This window comes from Ambystoma mexicanum, chromosome 10 (assembly GCF_040938575.1).
Source record: "Ambystoma mexicanum isolate Mex_15411 chromosome 10, UKY_AmexF1_1, whole genome shotgun sequence".
In the NCBI taxonomy this organism is placed as follows: Eukaryota; Metazoa; Chordata; class Amphibia; order Caudata; family Ambystomatidae; genus Ambystoma; species Ambystoma mexicanum.
Window position 1 is genome coordinate 1643423429 of NC_090932.1, and position 27252 is coordinate 1643450680.

Genomic DNA, 27252 nt, shown 5'->3' on the forward strand with positions numbered 1-27252 from the left:
TGGTAACATACACTCTGAGCTGAAAGGCGTATTGGCTAAGGCAAAGACAATGGAAATGGATATTGGTATGGTAGTGTGATTTTTATTGCCAGGCATTCCACTAACACTGATTTGGAGCCAGTTATTGAACAACGTTTTTCCACTTGCTGCAAAGGGTGGGGAGGCGGACTATGTCTGCCTCCCAGGCTGCTGGGTATTCCTTAGACCAGGGGTCTGCAATCTTCATCTCGACAGATGTTTTAGATTACGACTTCCATGATCCCTGAGCATTGACTATACTGAGGAGGGCTCATGAAATTTGTAGTCCCAAACACCTGGAAAGCCAAAGGTTTTATACCCCGCCTTAGACACACTGCTAACATTTGTATTGTCCTTTGACTCTAGTGGACAAGTGTCACATCCTGCCTGCAGATGCTCCTTGGAAATGGATACTGGTAGTGATGAGATTTGTTGCTTCCCTGCCACTATCGGTTGATTGGGAGCCCGTTAGAAATTAGTGTTTAACCACTGGCGGCTGAGGGTGGTGCAACGACTCAGGCTATCTGTCACACTCTGCAGTCTGTCTCACCTGTGTCTTCTGTGAAGTCTTACTTGCAGAAGATCTGTTCTTATTTTTGGTGTCATGTAGATAGGGCGAAGACTCTCCGCATGCCACCCTGCCGGACAGGCCAGGCCGTGTGACCCCTCAAGTGAAGCCCAAAACACACAAGAGAAAAAACCTTCCCCAAAGGAAAGGAAAAATACCTGTTTTCGCAGAGTTGTTTTACTTGGAGGATGGCAGCCAGAACAATATGCAGTGGAGTTGGCAGTATGTCGGAGGTTGAGAGGCAGTTAAAACAATTCCAGGAACAATTAGATGGACCCACAATTAATGGAAAGAGGCAAAAAGGAAATGGCAATCCAGTGGTTCCAGACAAAACCAGGAAGAAATGGATTTGAAGTAAAACTGAGAGAAAAATTGGTTGGGAAGAAGACCAAAAATTAATGAAGATCCAAGCGCACAGATGGACAAAGGAACCAGGAAGAGCTAAGTTCCAAAACAAGATGAGAAAAAATAGCACTAGAAAAACTAGTAATTGCGCTGAACGAGGCAAACAGAATTACCGGCGTTGAGACGCACAGTGCAATGGTCTGTGAGAGCCGGAAGCTGCTGTTGGCGTTTGGGTGCTACTGGGACCACAGAGACCAGGGATGGCGAATATGACACTATCCTTCAAGCTGTCGGGTGTTCCTCTGCTGCAGTAGGACACCTAATGATAATGATACTGGCTCTCAAGGAGATGTCTCTTTGTGAATTTGTAGTTTCTCTTTGAAATTATTTTGTGTTTTAATACCTTTTTTGAACTTACAATGTTCTATTTGAGATGTTCTATGTAGTGCTTTTGAACTTATCTCTTCTTCTTAGGTTTGCATTTATCAGGTTTGGTATTTAATTGGTAATACATGATCGCTTGCAATACCAGTATGAAAGCCTCTAAATCATTTTCTTATTAAAGGCTAGTTGTGACATTAATACTGATCTGTAATCAGAAAGTTACATCACTACTGTGGCGTTCATCGCACGTTCCAGTCTCTGAAACGGGGGATCAAGGCCATTAGCACCCCAGGTTGTCAAAGCAGTAACCCGGGGAGCTAAAAAAAAAGGATTTTCCTTCCTACAACGAGGCACGTGTGACGTCCTGCTGTAGGAATTAACATTATTTTCCAAGATGGCCACCAAGGGAGGACTGGACTCCGTATTGAGCCCTGGCCATCTGATTGGCTGTCTCCCCCCACCCAGGTGCTAATGCTCTGTAATCAGTTATTACACTTCATTTGTGATGTCACAATACCCGCTGCTTGAGCCAGCACAGTGGAGGATTCTAACTGCTACTGCAGCACTTAATACCTTTACAAATTCCTTTCTTATAAAATCGCTTTCACTGACACTTGTGAGGGTCTGGGAGTAGGAGACAGACACAAGGGTGGTATAATTATTGATAAAAACATGTATTCAAGACAAAATAAGAGGAGTTGGAGAAAGTCCTAACTGGCCCTATCTCTATGAGGAGTTTCCCTGCCTCAACAAAATGAACTAATGATACTGTCAGTGTCAGAATGTCCAAATTATAATGCATCATCCTGTGTCCAAAATGAGGGGAGAGGGGAGCCTGCTAAGGAACTCTTCACGACCACAATATTACATGAAATACAGATGTATAGACTTAGTACGCTCACATAAGTAAGCACCATTTTTTTTAGTGATTGTAGAAACATTCTGCCTGCATGGCCGTGCGGTAAACGCAGGCCCAACGAAGAAACCTGAACAGGCACAATCACTAATGGTCGAGCGACCTGCGCTGCTAACACTCATGGAAACTTCTTTGTTCAATAACTATTGCGAATACTTGTTATCCCAAGAAGGAATGCGCCCTGCAAGACAGTGAGAAAGCACCAGGCGCCCCACCATGCACATTTATCACATCCAGGTCAAAAGCAGACCCCTAAACCCCACCCAGCCTACCAGGAGTTAAGACACCCACAACTGCCCCAGTAGAAAGACCTCTAAATTCCACTATAGTGGGTAACCCCAGACCACCAACCATAAACCCAGTGGTCATACGAAATCTAAAAGAGCATGGCCATTCCACCTTTTTTCATAATGACACACTTTATAATACGAGGTACAGGGAGGAACACATTACAGTCCAAAGTGACGGTGGAAACCTTGGGAGCAGATGGTGCGAAATGAGAGCAGAATGTGTGGGTGAGCATGATGTTAATTCTCCCCCTGTGCCAGTCCTAGAGCTTCCCAGGTGCCTGCCATAATGATAGAATAGCATTGTTTTACAATAGTAACTAATGAGGAGCGTGACCTTAATTCCCCAGAGACCATGAGCCCAGCTGACCCCACGTGATGGAAGACGGACGGGGCTGGAACCAATAGCAGCCTGGTATCCCCTATGGAGCAGGCTGCCCATGTATATGGCCTCCAACTACTATGTGGGTTTCTACTGTATAATGTGATGTCATTAGTGACAATGTGGTTCCTTAAAACCTTCTGCTTGTAGTACTTTTCGATAGAACATTCTCGAGCCGCAGAGTTCTTTGCTGGCATAGCTACTTTTTGTGTGATAAAAACTTGTTATCCTCACATGGATCTCTTGGCCATTTATTTATTTATTTGGTGCTTTACGCCAAAGCGCTGTGGGTTGTATTTTTGCTGGCGTGAGCGTTCAGGGGCGTGCCTTCATTTTGATTCTCTCTACCCAAGGCCTTTTCAATTTATGCAAGTTTGTTCTTTGTGAGCAGATCCGCCTCCCAAGGCTGCGACAAAGTAAAAGAGCTTGGTTATTCCAAAATGATGTGGAAAATCAAATATAGGTTCCATAAGGCTTGCGGTTTGATTCCCTTTCCCCAAAGCCTTCCTTCTATTCCACAAGGTGTATTCTTTGTGAGCAGACCTGCTTCCCAGGGCTGCAACATGGTAAAATAGCCTGCCTTTTTCTCCCAAGCTGCGCTGCAGTTATTCTTCTCATTTCTTGTGGGTCCCAGTCCCCATTCACAATGCTCCTCCTCTTGGCCCACTCTCTTGCCAAGTAGGGCACACCAGGTTCTTCACTTCCCAGTTTTGACTCTCTTAATCCACTTTCACCCACAGCCTTGGTTTACTCTCCTGCCAAGGTCCCTGGGTGTTCTCAGCATCTACAAAGTTTGTATTCCTCTTGAATATAGTTTGGGGAACCCGTCCCCAGCCAGGGTCCCAGACCCCCTTCACGTATGCATTCACAACGCTCTGGTTTTCAAATCTCTCTATCCCGCAGCCCTAGTTTACTCTCCTCCCAGGGTCTGTGTATGTCTCTTGTTACTTTAACGTTCGTAATTCCCCTTCCTATGGATTGGGATATCTTACTCATATGGGTCCCAGACCCCTTCACTGGATTCTTCACAGTAGCATTCTGCTTCCATCTTCTCTCACTAAAAAGGCCTGGTTTACTCTCCTGCCAAGGTATGCAAGTATCTTGTATTCCCACAAAGTTCGTTGGGTACCAGACCCTCTCCACTAGGACCCTCAGCCCCGGTACATTTTATTCTTTCACTCCACTTCATGCCCCATGTGCTCCCTTTGGTCTTGTTTCTCCGGTTGCTCGCGGGTCTCCCAGGAGCTATGGTGGCACTTCGGGCTCAGCAGAACCTTCTACTGTCACTCATGTACTCTACTTGCAGTCTCTCATTGCCTGGATGTCAGAGTGGCAGCCCCGGTAAGCAGCAGGTACATTTCCTCTCCCACTGTCTGCTTCCAGCTTCGCTGGTTGTTAGGAAAGATTTCGCTTAGGTGCAATTTTCCCTCCGTTTATGGAGCCCCCAAATCTTTTGCTTTTGTTTGGCTTACCTAACCTGTCTTTTTCCAGTGGAGCACAGCCTTCAGCTGCATTTCTCTGGGCTTTTACTCACTTGTTATGGGGAAACTGACACGTCCTTGTCAGTACTGGGAAACTAGGTTTACCTCAATCTTTGTCATTTCTTGGTAACTTTTTATCTATATGCCAGTACCTTACAGTACCGCCGCATAGGGGTCCTTTTGTTTTATGGCCCTAGCCACCCTCTAGGGATTTTTTGGTGTTTGTACAATTATGCCTAGGACAAACTGGTGGCAACAGTTTACTTTTAAAGATGTATTTACTTTGTTTTTGTGCACCATACTGCGTTTACCGCGTTAGACCCAAGACTGTGGCCAGTGTTGAAAATGGCCATGCCACAAAGTCTTTTCTTCTATCCATTGGCCATTTGTCCCTTTGCCTTCCCCCAGGCCGAGAGTTAATTATTTGAGCATGCAGCCTCCCATGAAAAACACATCTTTCGTGGACTCCTGCATGTCACGGGTGCTAGTTCCCAGGAAGAGGGTTGGGGCTGTCTGGTGACTATTGGGACCACAGTCTGGTCCCAATCTACACTACTGCTGCCAGTATGTCTGGTAGGCCTGAATGATGGAACCACCGTGGGCCACGATCGGCCCACGCCTGGCGTGCATTCAAGAGAGCTGATCTTCCATTGGTTATCCTAGATTTGAGCGTGAAGTGAATCTAGGATAAGAGAAGGGGCTCTGCATCCATTCCAGGTCGATCACCTGAAGTTCACACCTATCTACAGAAGGAGCCAAGTATCCTGAACGAAAGAGCAGACTTGTGAAACCGCCAGAGATGTGCTGGAAGGTTTGGCACCCTGACCCCGCTGTTGTCCCGTCGGACCCCTGCTTTTGTATTGTACCAAGACTTTCAAGGGTGCTTCGATCCTTTGAAGTAGTGGGACCAACTACTCCCGGCACCTCCTGCTTACCCTTGGAAAGAGCCTCTTTGGAACTGTTCCTGGGCTGACGAGCTCGAACCCGGGGTATCGTACAGGAGCAATACCGTCCAGAGTTGAGACTCGAGACTTTGGGCACCGCTTACTTGTGGTCCTGGGCCCTCTCCTGCCAACATTCATTGTACTGGCTCCTCTGGGTCATGATTTATGAGAGTCTGCTACGCATGCATTTGTGGTCCCTGTGTCGCCATGCTGTGGTGACTGCAGATCTGCCCCACCATGTCCTGAGACGTGTTGCACCGGAACTATCCTTCGCCTATCTTCTACAACTGTCAAAGGCTACTGTTTTGCCACGGATGATTGTCCCGTCCCGCAGTCCCTGAGTGCCAGAGTGACTTGCAACTGCAGGGGTAAAATCTACTAGCGAACTAGTCTAGACTGGCAAAGTTTAGCCCTGACTCGTCGGGGGTACTTGCATCACTTACCGGTGAACCCTGGCACACCCATCTGTTTTGCGCACGAGAATCTCTGAAAAGATACTTTTCAGCCTGTTGTAGCCTGCCCTCCCCAACTATTCCCGAACTCCAAAAGTCGCTCTATTCGAGGAGATTGGTTTCTCTGACGTATTTCATATCTATGATAGGTAATCACCACAGCTCTGCTGCTTCGGATGACGTCGATACGCTGTCCTCGAGGGCCTCCGTCGAGCCGACGTCACTGGATGTTATAATTAGGACGCACGACGCCCGTAGCCTCAGTTCTGTTTTTTCAGCGAACGTGTTCGCTTCAGAGATCTTGGCGCGCCTCGGTTCTTCTGAGTTATATTCTTTCGGTTCTTCGAACCCGTTCGTTTGGGAAGATATCATGTCTTCGTTGTCTTCTACCCCGCGGCCGGGTTTCAAGAAGTGTCAGGACTGCGGTTCCAAGATGTCGCTGACGGACCCGCACAATGCCTGCCTCCGGTGCCTCGGTGAGGACCACGCCACGGATGATTGTGACAATTGCCAGTCGTTAAAATCGAAGGCCTTGCAGGAGCGTAAGAAGAAGCTTTCTGTCGGTAGGGTTTCCAAGCCCCGAAAGTCAAAATCTGCTGGACTTTCGACCGACGATTCAAGGGGCGACTCTCTGCGTCGTCGGCGTAAGTCCATGGGGTCTCGGTCCCGGAGTGATTCCCACCATTCCTCTGTCACCGGTCGCCTTCCTCGTCCGAGGACTCTGCCTATCGGCGGATTGCTTGTCCCAACAAGCACTCTACTACTGTGGAATGGGATGCCTTTCGCACAGAGATGATGGCGATTTTTCATTCGCAGGGCTCCGTTCCGTCCGTGCCTTCGAAAGAAGCCGGCAGGGAATGTACTAGGGCCACCGCTCACACGCCTTCGGGCTCGGATGGTTGGTGCGATCATCTGGCGCCTGGTCCTGATCGGACAAGGTGGATCGATCTAGTCATGCCCGCTTCAGGTCCCGGTCCTGGATGCCCTCAAGACCGTTGGATCCTGTGAGGTCTTCGAAGAAGTCGTCGACACCATTGGCGCCATGTCAGTCGAGAAATTCTCTCGAGGCTCCGCCTCCGAGGAAGTCATCTGCGCAGAGGCCGTCGAAGGACACGCTCGGGGCTCCGCCTTTGAGGCCTGTGTCGAAGCCATTGGCGCCACGCTCGACATCGACGCTGATTCTGTTGACGCCCTCGACACCTTTCGAGGATGTTTTATTGGAGGTACCCCATGCTTCGGTGGAAACCCAGAGAAAGGCCCTGAAGAAGTCGGTGAGACTTATCTTTGAGCCTTTTTCTGTGCCCTCCTCCAGGGATTTATTCCAGCCTCTGGTTTATATTTCTGAGGTGGAGGAAGGGTCTGAGGAAGGTTTGGTTCCGGATGAGGTTCCTGATGAGATATTGTCTGGTCATAGCCAGATTGAAGACTTGCATCAGTCTTTGCATGACACCAGTGGTCTTGATACCTCCTCGGAGGTTGAATTTGGCAGGCCTGAGCCTGGTACGCATGCTGACTCTTCGTACATGCTGATGTCGAGGGTGATGGAGTACTTGGGGTGGTCTGCGCCACCAGTAGATTTTCTGCAGGATGACCTGACAAATATCTTGGGCCAATGTCCACCAACTGACCCGGTACTGCCATTCCATATGGCCTTGCAAAGAAGGGTGCGGCGGCTTGGACTGCTCCGGAGAATCTCCCGGCAGTGGGTAAGTCGTTGCCGAAAAAGTACCGCCCAGCCAGTGGCGACCCCGGCTACTTGTCCATGCACCCTATTCCGGAGAGTTTGGTGAAACAGGCGTCGTACCCTACCATCCCTCCTGATGGGGACGACAAACGTTTTGACGGTTGGGCGTAGAAAATCTTTTCTTCAGGAGGTATGGCTTTGAAGGCAGCCAACTCTGTGAGTGCCTTAGCACGTTTCACTCATACCCTGCGGAGTTGTGTTTCATTGGCGGCTGTGCATATTCCTGAGGGGGAGGAACGAGATGGCTTTCTTGCTCTGGTACAGGATGGCAAGGATGCCATGTGTGAATCCGTTCAGTCGGGTCTGGACGTGGCAGACTGCGTCAGCCGGTCCATGGCGGCGAGCACTGTGATGCGCAGATTTGCTTGGTTCGGAAGTCTGGGTTTGCTCCGGATGTACAAGCCCGGCTTCCCAACATGCCCTTTGATGGTGACCATCTTTTTGGCAGCAAGGCTGACGAGAGACTTGAGAGGTTGCAGACCTCCAAAGCTGCAGTGAAGTCGTTGAGTGCTGCAGTTCGCCAACCTCTGCCTTTTCGTCCTAGCGGACAGCAAGGGAGGGGAGGTTCCTTTCGATACTACTCTGCCTTTGGTAGATCGAGGGGAGCTGCAAGTCAAAGGGGCCAACGTAGGAGTACCAGAGGTGGAAAACAAGGTACTCGAGGTGCCAAGGCCGCTCAAGCAGTTGCCTCTTTGCCCTCAGGCACTGCCGCAGCCGCTTCAGCTCAGTCATGAGGCCATGTCCCATGGTTTGCCGGTTGGGGGAAGACTGGCGCAGCATCTTGTAGAATGGCGTGCCATTACTTCAGATGTGTGGGTTCTGGAGATCATAGCCCACGGCTACTGTTTTCCTTTCTGTCAGAGGCCTCACAACAATACACCAGGGAATCTCTCTTTGAAGAGTCCGGATCCGGTCCTTGAGCAGGAAATCAAATCCCTGTTGGAGAAAGGCGCCATAGAACTGGTGCCTGTAGCGGAGAGGAACAAGGGATGGTATTCACCTTTATTTTTCGATTTAAAAAAAAGACTGGGGATTGAGACCCATAATAGACTTGCGTGGTTTGAACAAGCTCCTCAGGAAGGACAAGTTCAAGATGGTTACTCTCTCTCAAGTCCTCCAGGCCCTTCTACTTCAGGACTGGTTGGTGTCTCGACCTCAAGGACGCTTACTGTCATGTGCCGATTCATCCCAAGCACAAGAATTTCCTGAGGTTCGCGGTTGGCGACTCGCACTTCAGTTTCGGGTCCTGTCGTTCGGATTGACCTTCGCCCCAAGTGTTTTCACCAAGCTCATGGTGGTGGTGGCAGCGTATCTCAGGAAAGGGGGGAATCACATCTACCCCTACCTGCACGATTGATCAGGGTGCTCTCCCGAGCAAGTGCTGGATCATCTGTCAGTCACCTGCCACTCCCTTCACAGGCTGGGCTTCTCCCTCAACTTAAAGCAGTCCCACTTGACGCCAACGCAGCGGCTCCAGTACATCAGAGCAGTGCCCGACACACCCCTGGGGCAGTGTTTCCCTCCCCAGTTGAGGGCTCATCACATTTTGCAGATGGTGCACAAGTTTCGACATGCCCAGAGTCTCCCGGCGTTCGATTTCTTGAGGTTGCTAGGCCTCATGGCATCCTTCATTCTTCTGGTGCCAGAGGCCAGGCTGCGGATGAGATCTCTGCATTGGGCTTTCAAGATGCAGTGGTCACAATCCTCCGGCAGGATGTCGTATCCTGTTCAGGTGCCGCCCTCGGTCGCCCAGGATCTTCTGTGGTGGGCCGTCGAAGGCAATCTGATGAAGGGGGGGGCTCCATTTTGGCTACCCTCGCCGGAGGTGACTATCGTGATGGACGCATCCATCACGGGATGGGGAGCTCATGCCAACGAGTTGACAGTCAGCGGTCGTTGGTCTCCGTCGGAGTCCAGACTCCATATCAATTTGTTGGAGCTGAGGGCCGCCCGGCTTGCCCTGAAGGCTTTTCTGCCGACTGTGCGAGGGAAGAATGTCCTGATTCTGACGGACAACACAGTGGCCATGCACTACCTCAACAAAAAGGGTGGGCAGAGTCACTTGCTCTGTGCAGGGGGGCGATGCAGCACTGGTTCTGGGCAATCCAGCAGGAAATTTCGATCTCGGCAGTTCATCTGGCCGGAGACGAAAACGAGACGGCGGATGCTCTGAGCAGGCAGTGCGCGATCTCTCACGAGTGGGAGTTGGCTCAGGAGATTCTCCTAGAGATCTTTGCCCTTTGGGGGACCCCACAAGTGGATCTCTTCGCCTCCAGTGTCAACCGGAAGTGTGAAAGGTTCTGCTCGCGGGAATTTCCTCCAAGAGGAGCCTTAGCGGATGCGTTTGTGGTGGAGTGGTCCTTCCCACTGCTGTATGCGTTTCCTCCAGTCCCCGTCATTTCGCAAGTGCTGCGGAGGTTACCCAGGTTCAGTTCCCGTATGATCCTTATTGCTCCGGCATGGGCCAGGAGAACGTGGTACCCGGACCTTCTTGACTTGTCCATCTCCCCTCCACGCCGTCTTCCCTACCGAGACGATCTACTCTCACGGGAGGGGGGTCAGGTTCTCCATCCAGAGGTCAGATCCCTCAACCTTCACACTTGGCTTCTGAAAGGCTGAGGTATGAGGATTGGGACCTCCCTGAAGACGTGATGGAGGTGTTGCTTTCGGCCAGACGGCCTGCAACAAAGTCCCTGTACCGTTGCCGTTGGAGGAAGTTCTGCGACTGGTGCAGGGTTCAGAATGTGGATCCTTTTTCATGCAACATTCCTGTGGTGCTGTCCTTTTTACTTTCCTTAGACCACAAGGGCCTGCAAGTGGGTACCATTAAAGGTTACCTGGCAGCGCTTTCCATATTTAAGCGCTCGTCTGAGGAGTGTTCTTATTTTAAGATTCCTTTAATTTCTGAGTTTCTGAAAGGGCTCACTAATGTGTTTCCACAGTCACCTTTCCAGGTGCCCGGTTGGGATTTGAACCTGGTTCTACAATTCCTCATGGGTGCTCCATTTGAGCCTTTACATTCTTGTCCTTTAGGACTGTTAACCCTTAAAACTGTATTTTTAGTTGCGGTTACTTCCGCTCGCAGAGTGAGTGAGTTGCAGGCACATTCTGTTAAGTCTCCCTTCACAGTGTTTCATAAGGACAGGCTAGATAGATTATCTTGGCAAGTTCTGAATGTTACCGCTTGGCGGGTAAGGACCCTCCGGTAGGCTTACGGGTCCATTCTACTAGGGGTGTGGCTGCCTCTACTGCTCTGCAGAGGGGTGTTCCCATTCGTAAAATTTGTGAAGCAGCCACACGGGCTTCGGTCCATACTTTTGTAAGACACTACTCCCTAGATTATATCCTTGGGCAGGATCTGGCCTTTGGCAAGGCGGTCCTTTATTCTGCAATTTAATTGGGCATTCTAAATTTCTAAATTCTTTTCCCTCCTCCATACATTGGTACTGCTTTGGGAGTCTGTCATAGATATGGAATACGTCGGAGGAACCAATCCCCTCGAAACACAAGTTACTTTCTTACCTGGTAACGTTCTTTCGATGGGATGTTCCGACAACGTATTCCGTATTGTTCCCTCTCAGCCTGCCCCACTACAGAATTTCTTATGCGATTGCAGCTTACATTTCTGCAAGGCTTTCTGAGGTCATACTGGCAGTAGATTGGTGCCACACGTTCGGGGGAAAAATCTACAACTGAGGCTACGGGCGTCGTGCGTCCTACTTATAACATCGGCTCGACGGAGGCCCTTTGAGGACAGCGTATCGACGTCATCAACGTCATCGACGCAGACGCCGAAGATTTTCCGAAGCAGCACATCTGTGGTGATTACCTGTCATAGATATGGAATACGTCGTCGGAACATCCCATCGAAAGACCGTTACCAGGTAAGAAAGTAACTTGTTCTTTGCAAGGGTACACCCTCCTCAAGGAGTAGGGCTTCATTCTTCATCGCCTCAACCCCCTTCCTGAACAGTTACAGCTCACTGAAGAGAACCTGCTTTTTGCTTTACGCACAACTGCATTTTGTTAACGCATTGCTGTACTTTTGAGCAGAAGGCTCCTAACTTATTAGACTGGACTGCATAAGATAGGGATTGGCTTTGAAAAACTGCCTAATGCGTTATCTGTGTTTTACCTCTTCTGTTGCAGGTTGTGGTTATTTTCTCCCCTTTATCTACATAAGGAAAACACTCTTGTATATATGTTACATACTGAAAAGTGTGTCTGGTAACTGTTTTATTATTACTGTGGTTTATTCGTGTTTAGTTATAAAGGCCTAAAATAAACTCTCACCCCTCCGGAGACTTAGTCTTGACCGCCTGCCAACTTACCGTAGATTGATCTGGTTTGTCCAGAAGGTTCCTCTGTTCCACTAAACTGGGGTGGCCTCCTAAACTTCTGCCCGCCAGGTCAGAGTTTAGAAATCCATCTTAACACTGGTTCCCCGCAGGGTCTGCCTTCCTTCTCCGCACCGTCAGCTTCTCCCTACTGAGTGTCTCTGCGGCCTTTGCAAAGTGCTCAGTCCCCACTGAGCTTTGAACAAAGACACCATCCATCTCTCCCTGCTCTGCCTTTGAATCGGAGCTAACCAATCATGCTGTCACAAAGGCTACAGCGTGTACTGTCGTTCCTTCTGGTGATCTTTCTTACTTGCGTCATCATCCTCATCTCATTACTACCTTTGAATACTGTATCAGTATCTTTTCCCTCAATGGGATCCACTATGGAGGTATTGCAGCAGTACATTGTGGTACTTGATGGAGGGTATAGATAATGGGTTGGAGTAAGGGTGGGAGTATTAAAGAAGTGCTGTGTTCTCCCTATTTGGTCACTGCTCTCGACTGGGTCCTCCCTCCCCATGAGGTCTTCCCGCTGGGTACCACCCCAAGGGGACTATCGGGTAGCGGCCTCACCACCCTGACCTCATGGGAGGTGGAGTGGAGGGGCTTCCCCATCCAAAGCAGTGACGATACCTCTGGATTCGTCACACACTTACAGACCTAAACTGAAAAGGAACGGTTTAGGGTCATATGTTTATTTTGTGCACTGCTTTAGTTTAAAATACAAGAGCAAGAATCTTCATGCCATTGCTTATTTTAAAGATGTTTTAGATGCATTTTATTAAAACTACTCACGCTTTTTTTTCTCAACACATTAAAAGCTAAATATTTTTCTTTTTTTCATTGAAACGATTTGAAAGTCAGTATACATGTCATCAATTGGAAGTTTTCTTGCTACACATTAAGCAAGAGGCCAGGTATTCAAGGCAATAACAGTGTATGACCATGTAGTATAAGGAATGAAATATACCTTACTGTACGTATACAGGATACTGCAAGTCACCTCAGAGGTCTGTGACTTTATTTGGTCACACCGCTCCTTTGTGAATGGCAATAACCTTATAAAATATGGTAGAGGGTACTATATCCCATATATATCTTTCAAATTTCATAAGTCTGCAATGACATATACTGAACCTATCCAGGGAGGATTAAACCTACATACAGTAAATGATAAAGAACTTGGTTCTATGCCAAGTTATCTTCTAGAGAAAGTTGATAAGACAGAAAATATGTCTCTAAATTTGAGTGATGGTAGAACCCAAAAAGGAAAAGCCCTAGAGCATCTTGCAATTAAAAATGTTAAAGTTGTGAATCTTGTGAATTCTCTGCATGTTCACTAAAGTCGCTAGTTAATGGCAAGTTAGAGTGTGTTAGTATGTTAAATCAACAACCACCAAATGTAGTAAAATGTATGGGGCTTAAGGACAATGATGGGATTGCAGGAGCAAGATTCTAAAAAGCAATGTAATTCTATACCCACACATGACACACCTCAATTGTGGCCTAGATGATCTGTTTTGTAGCTACCACCAACAGGTGACCCTCTGCTGCGGTTAGTTTTGACCAATATCCAGACTATGAGAGAAAAAAGATTATTTGGACTCTCATTCGCTAATAAATCATTGACTTGGTTGACTCATTAAGTAGGGTTTACTGGTTTTAAGATTTTGAACATTTGACTGGTTAAATGAAACACCTGGAAGGAAAACGATTCAGCATGCTTGTATCACTGTGACATTTAGCTCTAAGAAGATTACACCATGGGTTTTGAGTTCATATATTCCTCCTCCTGTTCTTTTTTTATCCACACTTTTGGAGTATATAGGTACTCTAGGGCATACACTCTCTATATTTATTGCCACGTTCAAATGTGGTGCTAAATTACACCTGAAGGAGTCAGTATTTCCCAACAGCTAGCAACTGGAAGTTCTAGCCTCGTTGGAAGAGACTGACAAAAATCATCTGTCTTTAATAAGAGATCAATACTTTAGTGTTACAAGAGTGCACTGACATATTTTTCTGTGGCAGTGAATTTGCCATATCTAAAGACCTAAAGGTGGTATTAGAAAAAATACACGAAACAATTTCTTAATGAGGAAAATAAAGGGATGATAATTGTGTCATGGGTGCCAAATCTGTTAGGTTCCAAGCGTGAAGTTTATGAATGCATATAATTCCTTAACACCAATAATATTTTGATGTTCCAACTTGTGGGAGTCACACCCTGACATCTTACTGCAAAGGGAAGTCTTCATAGGTTTGGTCTGTGGCCAATGGCATCACAGGCTGTCAGTTATTTTGTAGTATTACTTTGTTTTGGGATGGAAGCAGAGGGGTGCTTAATCTACTTGGTTCCTGTGTATGAAGTGATTACATGGTTTGGATAGCCCAAAGCCTCAGTTCCTAACTATTGCAATACTGGAGCATATTGATATGTGAACATTGTGACTTGGAACACACAAAGTTTTAGCCCCTTATGTGTGTAAGTCAGGATCTATGGCTACCCTGATGTGTTCTGATTTATTTTATGTTACAGGAAACGTGGCTTGATAGTTCCCTACAAGTTGGGGGATACTACTTTTATCAAACCATGACCAAAAAAGGGCTTACGGGGAGGCCATTCGGGGGACTAATAGCTGGAATTGCGAATCACTTTTGCTTGCGCCAGTTGGTGGGCACTCTGGCTGCTAATAATGTGTTGGCAGTCGAAGTGCGGCAGAGTGGGTGCGAGAGTGAGTGGATTCCCCCCTAGTTCTCAATTATTGGATGATGTACAAACCGCCATTGATGAGTTGATGGCGATGAGAATTGTGGTGAATTTATTATTATACTGGGTGGTGACATGAACGCTAAGTGTACAGAACTCTTTCTTGTGCTTCATACTCAAATATTTCTAAAAAGTGAATAATGACCCATGGCCTTGGAAACCGCAAGGGTAACAAATGGATTAATATAGTGACCTTAATCCTGTAACACTGTGTATTGATATTCAGCACACAAGGCTAATGGATAATGGGTCCACCAATGTTAATGTTAATCATGCGGGTAATAGTATTTCTTGGTCTCCAAGTCATTTACAAAAACTGGCTGCCCAGCTCTCTGATTGACAAGATGATGACCTTATTGCCTTGGGATACATGAATAGTGATGAGATTGAGGAGTGGATTAGTACACTTACCATCAAATTTGCTTCTGTAGGTAACAAAACACAGGGCATAACATGTGATAAATCTTTACATGTATATGATGTTGTTATCAGAGATGCAAAGCATGCCATGCGGAAGGAAATACGTATGGTACGCAATACTGGTTTGGCTGCTTTGGTATTGGCCAAGCGTGTGTACACCATTAAGCAGCAGTATTACACTTGGCTTAGGAGTTGAAGCGTTCCACCCTTAATGCCAACTGGCAAAAAATGTTTGTTATATTTAGGAGTGCTGATATTAGGAAGGTTTGGAATGCGCTGAGTAAAGCTAAGGGGGACCAAAGTAAATGAACCCCATACGTGAATCAGATTGGATGTATTATATCCAAAAGCAAGGAGGCAAGAGTACTGTGGCTTCTCAGCCAGTTTACATGGTTGGCGGATGGCCGCTGACTATTGCTGAAGAGGATATCCACCAGATCATTACTAAACTTGAAAATTCCAGGGCGCCAGGTCCTAACGGAATGGCCAACGAACTACTGAAACAAAATCCTGATATATGGGCGCACATTTTAAGAATTTTATTTGATAAAGTGTGCCTGGCACAGCAAATACCTGCATCATGGCAGCAGTCCATCCTCCTTCCAGTTTATAAGAGAGGAGATCAGCTTTTGCCAGAAATGTATAGGCTCCTCTCTTTGTTGGATGTTACGGGGAAGATCTTCTCCGCTCTACTTTTGAGGGAGTTGCAGACCTGGGTAGATGAGTTCAAGGTACCATACCGTTATCGGACCGGTTTTCGACGTGGCTGTGGTTTTGCACACAATTTAAGAATATTGCATTCACTAGTCCGAGGTACACTGGTATCTGGGCGATGTACATTATACTTTGTTTGTCGACTTTAATGCAGCATTCGATGGAGTTAATATAAATTTGCTGTCGAATAAACTGCTTAATTATGGTTGCCCAAAGTGGATTGTTAATGTGCAAAAAAGAGCTACATATTAACACTCATGCCCGGATACAAATGCATGAGGAAGGTGGATTATCTAAGGCAATTTCTGAATGCAGGGGTTTAAAGCAAGGTTGTACACTGGCCCCCTTACTTATAATTTGCTTACAGCGGATTTGCCAATTTGTATTTTGACAAAGCATTGTTGTTGCCCTCGGCTTGGTGACAGCATTGTCCCTTGCATGATGTATGCTGATGATTTGGTAATGATGAACCATACTTATACAGGAGCCAAAGCAATGTTTGAATTGCTGATAAAATATTCTGCCGTCAATGAGATGTGCTTAAATTTGCGTAAAACCAAGATCATGGCTGTATCTTCTAAAAAAAAAGTGAAGCTGCTTGATTTCCAGACTACTCTTGATAAGGTGGACTGCGTAGTATTGTACCCCTACTCGGGCTTTGAGATGAGCGGCAGTAGGGTCTACGAGTATATAGTGGCCATTAAGAAATGATGGAGCCTTTTGGAAACGTATCCTAAGGCGGAGTATGCCTACCCCTATTGAATACTTAAGGCTAGAGCTGGGGGGTGAACTGCTTATTAGAAGAGGCTTGTCGCACATCAAAATTAATGTGTGCGCAAATTGTAAGCTGCTTGCAGCATTGGATGCAGGTGTTATGCCTGCTACCGGTCGAGGCGGTCGAGGCACAGATCACTTTGATGTGTTGGCAAGTAGCTTATATAAGGCCATTGGCTGGTGCCCGATTTTACTAGAGGGACAAATTACCAAACCTTGAAACGCATTTTCAAACATAAAGTTAAGCAATGGGATTGGACTAGTAATGGTACTCATTTAGAGTCTGTTAGAAGCCACGAGTATGTATCTAGAGTGGCTCATAATTATTTGAAACCTCAGAGATACTTGTGGCATGCGTATCTGTGGGAACTCATTTGGGTATCCCCCTTAAAGATAGCTGTTGCGCCTGTGTAAAATACCTCGTGTATTAGAGACGGCCAAACGCCTATTTACAGGATGCACGGTATTAAGCTCTGAATATTTTAGGCCACTTGGTTCACTGCTATGATTCGATAAAAGAGGACACATTCTGGGACTATTGTCTTAATACGGACACTGAGAATATGCACTTTGCACTGTACCGACTTTACAGTATACCGATTGTGGATTATTATAAGTAAGCGATCAGCAATCGATAAGTAATCCTGGTTTTTGGCGGCAGACTGTTATTTTCTTGTGATTCATTTAAGCTAGGGAACATTTTAGCCTATTAACAGTTTTAAATTGTTGATTATTCATTATTTTAACGATTGAATGATGGACTTGTACAACCGAATTAGTGACATAGATTGCCTAGCCTATAACTATTGTAAACTCTGAAGAGGAAAAGTTACACTGTGGCCCCAAAGGCTAATTTAAACGCAGTTGGCAATGTCGGTATAGTGTAAATTTGGTTATGTTATGTAATGAATTGTTTTTAATAGTGTGATAATACTTTTGTAAAAGTTATTTTAGAACTGAATACAAATAAATAATCTACTGTAGGGTGTTTCAAGTCAATTTGGAGCGTTGTGCGTTTGTTGAATTGAGAAGTTTTGCACATTTTATTTACTGTTGAAAATTTGTCTTATATTTTTTCTTTTTCTTCCAGGCAAGCCAATTTTTTCTGTGGATATCCATCCAGATGGCACCAAGTTTGCAACTGGTGGTCAAGGTACGTTGGTATGTGCATGAAGATGAAGATAGTTGCTGGTGTCTGCATCTTGCCCATTTTCAATATCTTTCAGCCTGAGGATATGTGGATGATACATTTCTTATTGTGGAGATTTGTCCTGTTAGCGCCAGAGGAATTATCCATAGCAGTTTACACAACTATGAGTAATGGATAGTCCTGCAGTAGGTTAACGCCTGCTGAATTGAGTCTTTATTAGTGCACACTTATAATACAATAAGTTGTATTTATTCTTTTCATCCTTCATTTGAAATTACTTCACTTGGAGGTATTTTCCCTTATCTGCTCATATAATATATTTTAGAAGATTGTTCTCTTGGTCTGAAATCTAGACCACTTGGATATGTTGTAAGTATTTTAAACCATGGAAAACCAATGTAACAAAATGGTGAAATTTGATCCAGATAAGCATAGCTATGGAAATACAGAATTTCAGCCTGCTCTCCATGCTGACCCCTAATCGAAAAGAAGCTCTTATATAAATCATGGGGGCACTGATGCTTGGGCTGACTGTATTCCACAAATCAACATGGATTTGTTCCTTAGACCTTTTGAAAATGTGCAGTAGAGAGGAAAACGCAGATTTGTTTCATAGAGAGGAAAAAGCAGATTTGTTTCATGTTCCAAATTGAACAGTAAATATAGGGGTTTGACAGCTAGGATAGGTATTTATAGGTCAGTGCAAGCACTGACTTTTGGGTCATTATACAGCAGTAAGGACTACAGGGTACATTAAACATGTAACCAACTACGAACAAATAAACAAGGGCAGAACTTTTTCATGCACTACCTGATTCAGATGGATATCTATTTAGTGTGTTGTGCCATCGGCTACTGTGTGTCCAGTGTAATAGCTTTACTGCATAGTCATAGATGAGAAGACATTTATTTAATAAAAAAAACAAAAAAAAACTGTACCCAATATGTATGGAATGTGCAGAATGCCTTCATTCTTTAATGCCAGAAAATGAACATAGCACTTGTTTTTTTTCTCTGCACATTTAAAAATGAATGTATGAATATTTTTTGTTAATAAAGAGATGACAGGACATATAATTTTATACGTGTAGCTCTTTCTGGCTGTTCTAAGCCTGGCCTATGTCTGGTTGGCTGAATATGGGTGAGAAGAAAAGCTCTAAGGGGGACTGAAGTGGGTCATTGTCCAGAATAATACCTGCAGCTCAGATTTGTTATTAAACCTAACCTTTTCCAGAGCTTTAAGCATACAGTTCTATTAATATCTGTTGTTTTGCAGTCTAACAGAGCTGCACAGATCAGAATTGGTTATTTGTTTTGTTTGAAATGCCTTCTGTGAGGACATTGAGAATAATTAATTCATTTTTCAGAGCAAGGTTCAGATGATTATTATTATTATTATTGTATTTGAGTGCGGGTCTAGCTCCGGGAAGCAACAGAGCGCTTTACAATCATAGGGGGAAGAACACACTGAGAGAAGCACAGAAAAAGGAGCAGGGGGCTAACAGGAAGGTGGGCAATTTACGGCATAGGGGGAAGACAATGGGGAGCAGATTTACAGAGTATCAGGTAAAGTTGAGAGTGCAGGGTGTGTGGAGCAAGGTGTTGGGGAGGAGCCATTCTTTGAAGAGGAAGGTCATGAGCTCTTTTCTTAGATTGGGGATTAGATTGCTTCTGGGGAAACTTGGTCCACAATGCTAACTCGAAAAGGAAATGCTGTGAAAGGATGGATGAAACACTGGTTTCCTGAACAGAAGGGTTGCTTTATTGCTTGGTTTGCTCACGAATATAAGGAAAAATAAGAATAAGAGTCCTTGATATAGTATGACTTATGACTCTGTCTCTCAGGATTCAAAAATACTGGTGGTGCTGATGGGACCGTATGTCAGTCTTCGTACGCCCAGCGATAATCCCTTGCAACGTCTTCCTCTGCGGTCCGACTCACCTATGAAACGAAGAGAAAATCACCCTTAGTCCTACTAGCCACAACAAAATGCTGCCACAGTGGCGAGGCCCCTCTAAGGTATTGGCAGTTTTAGGGCCATTGAACAGTTTTGGGACCTCCGACCTGGAATGTGCGGGCTCAACTATTCTGGTTGTAATACTTCTCTTGGCTTCGTTGGTTTCTCCTCAGGTTTTCCAGGGCCATCCCTCTCATTTCCGTCAGGTGTGTTCTTAACTCTAGGAAGTAGTCAGTGAGGGTTCTTTCTTCTTCTTGGCTCTCCCACTCACTGTGAACGATATCTAGGACGGTTCAGGGTTTATGGCCAAATAAGAGTTTGAAAGGGGAGAAACCGGTTGAGGACTGTGGCGTATCACATCAGGACAGACAACTCGGTATCAGTGTTTTCTGTAATCAAGCAAGGGGGGGGTCTCTTCCGCTAGATATCCTTGCAGATATGGGAATGGGCTGTACAGGAGGGAATTTGTCTTCAAGCGGTGCACATCCCTGGCCAAGAGAAGACACTGGTCAATTCCCTCAGATGCCGGTATGTGGCAAACCACGAATGGGTCTTGGGTCAGAACATTGCATGTATCGTTGTGTTGCCCCTCATTACTATACCTACCTCCAGTCCTCAGAAAGACAAACAAGCATTGTGCACCACCATACCCAATCACTAGCAGGACTTTGAGAGAGTGTTTCAAAGAGATATTGTCCAATCTTTGCCTCCACATCGCTCTGAGGATTGTGCTATTACTCTGCTTCTTGACACAAATATTCCTTTCAATCGTATGTGCCGTCTTACCCCAGTAGAAAAAGAACCATTGAAGGAATACCTCTGCCAGTATTTGGCTAACGGCATTGTTAGGACTGATTTTATATACTCTGGCATGGTGGACAGATATAAAGAAGGCCAACTTATATTGTGACAGGGACAATACTGGGGAGCTGTAGCCAAACCAGTTCGGGTAGCAGTGACAGGCAGTCTAGGCTAAGTTCCTCAGAGGTGGTGAGCTGGTAAAGGGTCCATAATGAGGTCACACAATGGGAATCACAAATGACACTTAGACAGGATGTATAAAAATACAGTTATTTATTGGCCAGAACACACTATAGAAAAATGGCTACTCGCAAGTAGGGTTATCACACAACACTGAATAAAATAGATACATATATACATTCACTTATTATAGGGCATAATACATATACAGTTAAATGAAACTGTGAATGTTACCAAGTGCCACACATAGATGGAATTCTTAACTTTAGCCTGCATCCCATTTAGACAGATGTAACCAATGTTAGCATGTGCCACACCTATATGGAATTCTTAACATTAGCCTGCGTCGCATCTCGATAGAAATGTGAACGTTAGCATGCACCACACTCAGATGGAATTCTTAACTTTAGCTTGCGTCTGATCTAGACAGGATTGTAAATGTTAGCATGTGCCACACTTGGATGGAATTCTTCACATTAGCCGACATCGCATCTAGATAGAAATGTGAACGTTAGCATGCACTACACTTAAATGAAACTGTAAATAATGACAAGTGCAACACTTGAATGGAATCGTGATCACTAGCCTGCCTCACATCTAGATAGAATATTGAAATTTAGCAACCGCCACACTCCGATGGAATGTTGAATGATAGCAAGCACCACACCTATACATAATTACAAGGACAGCAATGCCATAACCAATCCACTAACCATTTCACCCCTCTGCATTCAGCTCTCAAACTGTAACCTAACACAACGACAAGCCTAAAAAAGCAGCAATCCGCACAAACTTCACTACAGTGCAACAACAAAACAAACCGCACATAGACTTGCACAACAGCACACAATGACTACCGACCGTAAAACACCCCAAGCCCAGCCAACGGACCCACCGGGCTGAGGCTGCCAACAGCACATCACTGCTCTCTTGCACCTTTCCAGCTTATTCCCACTAACTCGCCCCCACCCCCTTCCCTTTTTTCAGAACCGCCAGAGCGCCAGAGGGCCACTCTGGTGGTGATAGTGCGTGGTACAAATATCCTTTAACATTAACATATCACAAACTCCTGCAAAGGAAAGTTAAGATTAGTATTATGCACGCAAGGTCCACAGAGAATGATCCCTAACTAAAGTTGTCCAGCCCTAAGTTGTCTGGGGCCTTTTGCCCAATAGTTCAGGTAAAGGTTCTACAGAATCTTGGAAGCAGGAAAAGATGCAGGTAGGGTCTCTGGGGTCCAGTGAAACATTCTTATGGTTAGAGTACAAGTTAAACTAGCTAACGTTCAGAAGTCTTGCACAAGCAAGCAATGGCAAAGCCAAAAGTGTTCTAATAAAGGTTTATTATAAGACAATTGACTTGGAGTATAGGGGTATGTAAGAAGCTCCGTAACTTACCCTTGTGCTCCGATTCTTCCCCAGACTTGGCAGGACAAAGAAAGAAGGTCCAAGGTTTGTTTCCCGCCAATAGTCGCAGTCCTCGATTTGCAGGGGTTGCAGGTTCTAGCTGATTGCCGGTTGGTGTCTTTCACTGTTGCAAGGACTCTCGATTGAAGAATGCAGCAAAACTCGATGCAGGACCCCTCTCGGGCCTGGACCCGGGTCAGGTAAGTGATTTCGGATGGTGGTCACTGCAGCACGGCGAAGAAAAGGGAGTCAACTGTCAGACTTTCCCTCCTATCTCGAGTCCCATTGGTGCTAGGACGCCGAAACGTCACAGAGGTTAGTCACGTAGGGCCAGCTGAGGATCCTCCAAGTTCCAGGTCGCAACTTGGAACAGTGACGCCGGCAGCACGGTAGCCCAAATTCAGAGCTGGTCAGCCACAGGACGGTCCTGAAGCCCTTCCGAAGGCTCTCCTTTGCCGGGTAACAAGCAGATGTCAGGAATGGATGTTCCCTCTACTCCAAGGCTTGCAGCTCCCTCGCAGGACTGCTAAAGACCTTCAGCAAGACATGGCTCCTCTAGGACTGCAGCAGAAGTTGGTTGCCAGTCCTCGTTCCGACGGGTCTCCGGTTTCTTCGTAGGTCTCTCAGCTGGATAGGATTCTTGGCTCCTTCAGGTTTCTCCAGGATCTCTTGAAGAATGGGTGCATGGGTCCTCTTTTTATCCTAAAAGCCAGGTAAGAGCAGGTGCCCTCACTAGCCAATGACAGACTAGCCCACACACACCCCAGCATTGGTTCAATCCATTGGTGCCAACCTATCTGCAGCATTTGATACCATATACCACGCCATCCAGCTATCTCGGATGGCAGCAGCTGGTTTGTCGGGTTCTGTCCTATCTTGGTTCGCTTATTTTCTTGAAGATAGATGTCAATCTCTTTTAGTTTATTTAATTTAATTATTTTGCTTATATAGCGCACTTAACCCAAGGGTATCTAGGCACTTTGACTTATACATAGTTACAAAAGTGGCATACAAACGGTAGAGAGTTAGAGGTTGCATATATGTAGGAAGTACAATACGGTAGGGAGGCAATTGACTTGTTTTACATTGCAAGCTAACGTGCCTGACAGTGGAGATACATACAGAAATAGTTCAGAAGTTAAATAGCAGTTAGGATGAGATACGTGGCACCTAGGCTCTGCTCTATAATCCTACAGCTGTTAATCCCCTTACCAGCTGTGCACTGCTTATAAACTGTTTAGACCGTATACTTAGATTTGCTGCGTTCCTCTTTACTTGTTATTCAGAACATTATGTAAATATGTGTAAAATGTATATTGTATCTATTTGCTGTAACTTGTAACTGCTTCTTAAACATGCGCCCAGATGCCCCGGGGAAAGGTGCGCACTACAAATAAAACAAATACAAATAGTGTTGCAAATTTAGGCCACGTCCCATTAGCAAACAAGTGCAAGGTACTGAAGCATCGAAGTGAATTTTAGTTTAGTGGTCTTATTCCTGAAGGACCAAAATGTTAGTTTAGTTGGGAGAACAGCCAGGTTTTGGCCTTATGTCTGAAGGGCAAAAAAGCTGGTTCGGCTCTCAGCGCAGAAGGCAAGGAGTTCCAAGTTTGGCTGTTAGGACAGTGAAGCTAGACCTTCCAGCTTTTAGCAGCTTCAAATTGGGAGTCTTAAGGCAGTTGGAATAGTTAGCGCTCATCGGTCTGGTGGATAGCTGTCTAGTGAATTTGTCGACCAGATATTTAGGGGCAGAATTTGAGAGACATTTGTGGGTGATCGCTATCGTTCCGAGTGTGATCCTATCTTATATTGGGAGCCAGTTGGCATTCCGTCTCATTTGTACGATGTGGTTGGAGCAAGGATGATTTAGAGGAACTTGGAGAGCATTATTTTGCATCACTTTTAACTTATTGAGGTTACGCTTGCTAGAGCCTAAGTATAAGGTATTGTAGTAGTCCTATTTTGAGAGTATAAGATCTCTAGCCAGGGTAAGACAGCTGCTGGTGGACAGTAACGGCCTGCAAGCATTGATAAGCTTGGAGGTATATGCTGTTGCTGAAGCTCTTGCATTGACTTGCCTGGAGAGGGTGAGGGTGGAATCCAAATATACTCCAAGAGTTTTTGACATCATTGGAGACATTGCTATTGTTCCCATCCATATTAAAGGAAGTGTATTGGGAATATAGTTTAAGTTGTTTTGAACCAATCAGTAATAACTCGGTTTTATCGTTGTTTGGGCAGAGACTGTGCTTGGCCATCCATGCCTGAATTATGATGTAAGTTTCATTTAGTAGATCTGTGTCTTTGTCATATGAGCCAGTGAGAGTGATAAGGATTTGCGTGTGGTCCGCATAGTTCATATAGGAGACACCAAAGTCATCTAGATGGTCAAACAGGAGCTTTGTAAAAATGTTATAAAGGGTCTGGGAGACACATGACCCCTGAGAGACACTGCAGGTGATAGGGTCAGGTTCTACTGAGGACGACGGTGCGAAGACCCTCATTGTTCTGTCTGATAAGAAGGACTAGATCCACGAAGCGGCTTTGGGAGAGAAGGAGGCTGCTGAGGTTAAGTGTTTGGTTAGGATCTTGTGGTCAACTAATTTGAATGCTGCTGATAAATCAATAAGGCCAGATTTTCCTTATTTTTGGATTAGTCCATCTGGATTTTTAAGTCCAGGAGGGGTGTCTCTGTGCCATGTCTGGGTCTGATCCCAGATTGGCGAAGGCTAGGTTATTAGCTTCGAGTTGGTTTTGGACCTGGATGTAAGCTGCTTTGTCCAGTATGTTCAGGGGAAAGGGTACCGTAGTTATGGGTCTAAGGTTGGTGGGGATAATAGGATCAAGATTGTGTTTTTTAAGGAGGGGCATGACCCAAGCATCTTTGAGATTATTAGTGAGAGTGCAGGACTCGAATGACGAGTTGATGAAGGAGGTGATGAAAGGGGCAAATTCTTTCGCCCCCGCCTTTGATTGTGGCAGGGCAGGTGTCGCCTTGACATCTTGAAGGTTTTACTGTATACGATAAGAGTTGGGAGTCCTATCTATTAACGCAAGAGTGACATGGAATATGCTAGCGACGTACAGAAAGATTATTGTGGATGATCATCTACCACAGTTTGATATTTTAAACGATCTAAAAAATGGAGGTAAAGAAACAATCACGCGGCAGGGGGCGAATAACTGTGAAATCTGCCTCATGGACTTGGAAACTGACATTGAGACTCTAAAGACCAATCTTAATCTAGTTAAAAAGAAACTGTGGGAACAAGTTTGGTGAGTACTGTAGAGACAAGGAACCAACACAGGCTAATGAAAGATGCAGCTCTGGAATCAAGGGCCCAGAGTACATTACCACAATACCTAGCAAAATCACCAAATGCAAAACATAGAGCAACATTTATGAAGTTTCGCCTCAACTTGTTTGAGACAAAAGAAAGTATATCTATGAGATATAGAGAGGTGTTTCTCAATCCCAAATGTCGACTCGAACAGCACAGATGAATCCTTGGAACATCTGACCCTGTATTGTACAATACTTAAGCACTTAAGAACTCTGCATTTGGGCACTTAGATAAACGAGAGACCATCACTATGTGACGAGGATTGATGGTTCACGTTGGCAGAACCTGGTAAAAAGTTGTCTTATGCCTTAACTGCGTTCTTGGATAAAATCTAAAGTTTGTTAAGCAATGACGATAAGTTGTAAGACAAAAGGTGGTAAACAGTGAAAATAGGTGTAGCATGAGAGTTTAAGATCAAAATATATGACATGATGTGATGTGATGAATACATGTAACTGTGTAATTCGTTGTGGCTTTTTTGTTTTTTAAGGTTTATAATAAACTAGAAAAAAAAGAAGAAAAAAAAGGTGGTTTTAAACTAGCTATAATAGCTTCTACTTCTGTAATGGTGATGGGAGTGAATTCAAATAGAGTGCAAGGTTTGTGAGGGGTGGGGTGGATTTGGCTAGATTTTTTTTTCTTGAGGTGAGGCTGAGTTTTTTAGCTTCTATTTTCTTCTGTAATAAAGCGATTTTGTCTATCAAGGCCTTTTGGATATTAGCACACCACGCTGCGTCTTTGATACATGATTCGGAGGGAGGAACTGGTGACTCCAACTCTCTCAGGATGGTAAAACGCTCTTTGGAGTTAGACTTAGCATTATGGATTCTATCATTGAATGTGGTACTTTTGGTTTTCATGATGGCGGTTTTGTAAGCATTAGAGGCCATAGTGAAGTTTTTCTTATTCTGGGCCGTCGTTTTCTTTTTCTCCAGTTGGCTTTGTGGTCTTTTAGATCTGCCAAGGCCTTTCAAGTCGAGAGAGAACCACTTGTTTAGGCTGTTTGGTCTAAGGCTTGGAGTAGGTTGTGGTTATATAGGTCCACCAGACTGGCTGGATCATTATAAAGTCTCAGGATGGCTGCTGATGGGCTTGAGTAAGAGGTAGTAGGTTCTCCAGAGTGACCAGGCAATTGTTACAGGTTAAGGCAGGAGGTACTAGAATGTTGCTAGGTAGAGGGCGGTAGGTGTCTTGAATTGTAAAGGATATGACGTGGTGGTCGGACCAGGCACACAGGAAATTGGAAAGGATCTCTATGTTACAGTTTAGGTCTGCTAACCAATCCGGCGTGCTGACTTTGCAATGTGTACGATCGGAGATGCGATGTAAGAAGCCAAGCTCGGAGAGAGTGTTCTCTACAGCTGTAGCATTAGCATCCTGAGTGTCATGTAGTCCTAGTTTGAAATCTCCCAGGATCATAATTTGGGAGCCAGGTTTGGTATTTTGGGTGAGTAGGTGTGTGATATCTTCCTGAAAGGAGGTAATAGGACCCAGAGGTCGATAAAAGAGATGTAATGATATCATACGTGAGGAAGACAATGGGACAATGGGAGTTTGACTGAGAGGAGTTCTCCAGATGGGAAGTGTTCTTTGGCCATCTCTCTAAAGCCTAGATGGTTTTTTGCGGTGAATGCCACACCTCCACTTCTACCAGTGGCTTTGTCAGATCTAATGAGGGTGTAGTTTTCTGGGAGGGCTAGTTACAGAGAAGGCCCGGCGGCTTGGTGAAGCCAGGTTTCGGTGATTGCCAAGAAGTGAAGCTGATTAAGGCGTGGGCGGTGAGTGATCTTGCATTGATGAGTGCTCCTTTGATGTGAGGCAGCTCAGTGGTAGGTGTGCTAATGTCAGCCGATGTAGTGACTTGCGGAATAGTA

At 45.4% G+C, this 27252-nt stretch overlaps 1 protein-coding gene across 1 annotated transcript in view; it reads left to right on the forward strand.

The window, feature by feature from the left end:
• HIRA (histone cell cycle regulator) overlaps positions 1 to 27252 on the forward strand; it is a 1376152-nt gene that overhangs the window by 106922 nt on the left and 1241978 nt on the right. The window contains exon 2 of the mRNA XM_069620059.1: positions 17630 to 17692. Coding sequence (XP_069476160.1) covers positions 17630 to 17692 — 63 coding nt within the window. The remainder of the gene's footprint in view (positions 1 to 17629; positions 17693 to 27252) is intronic.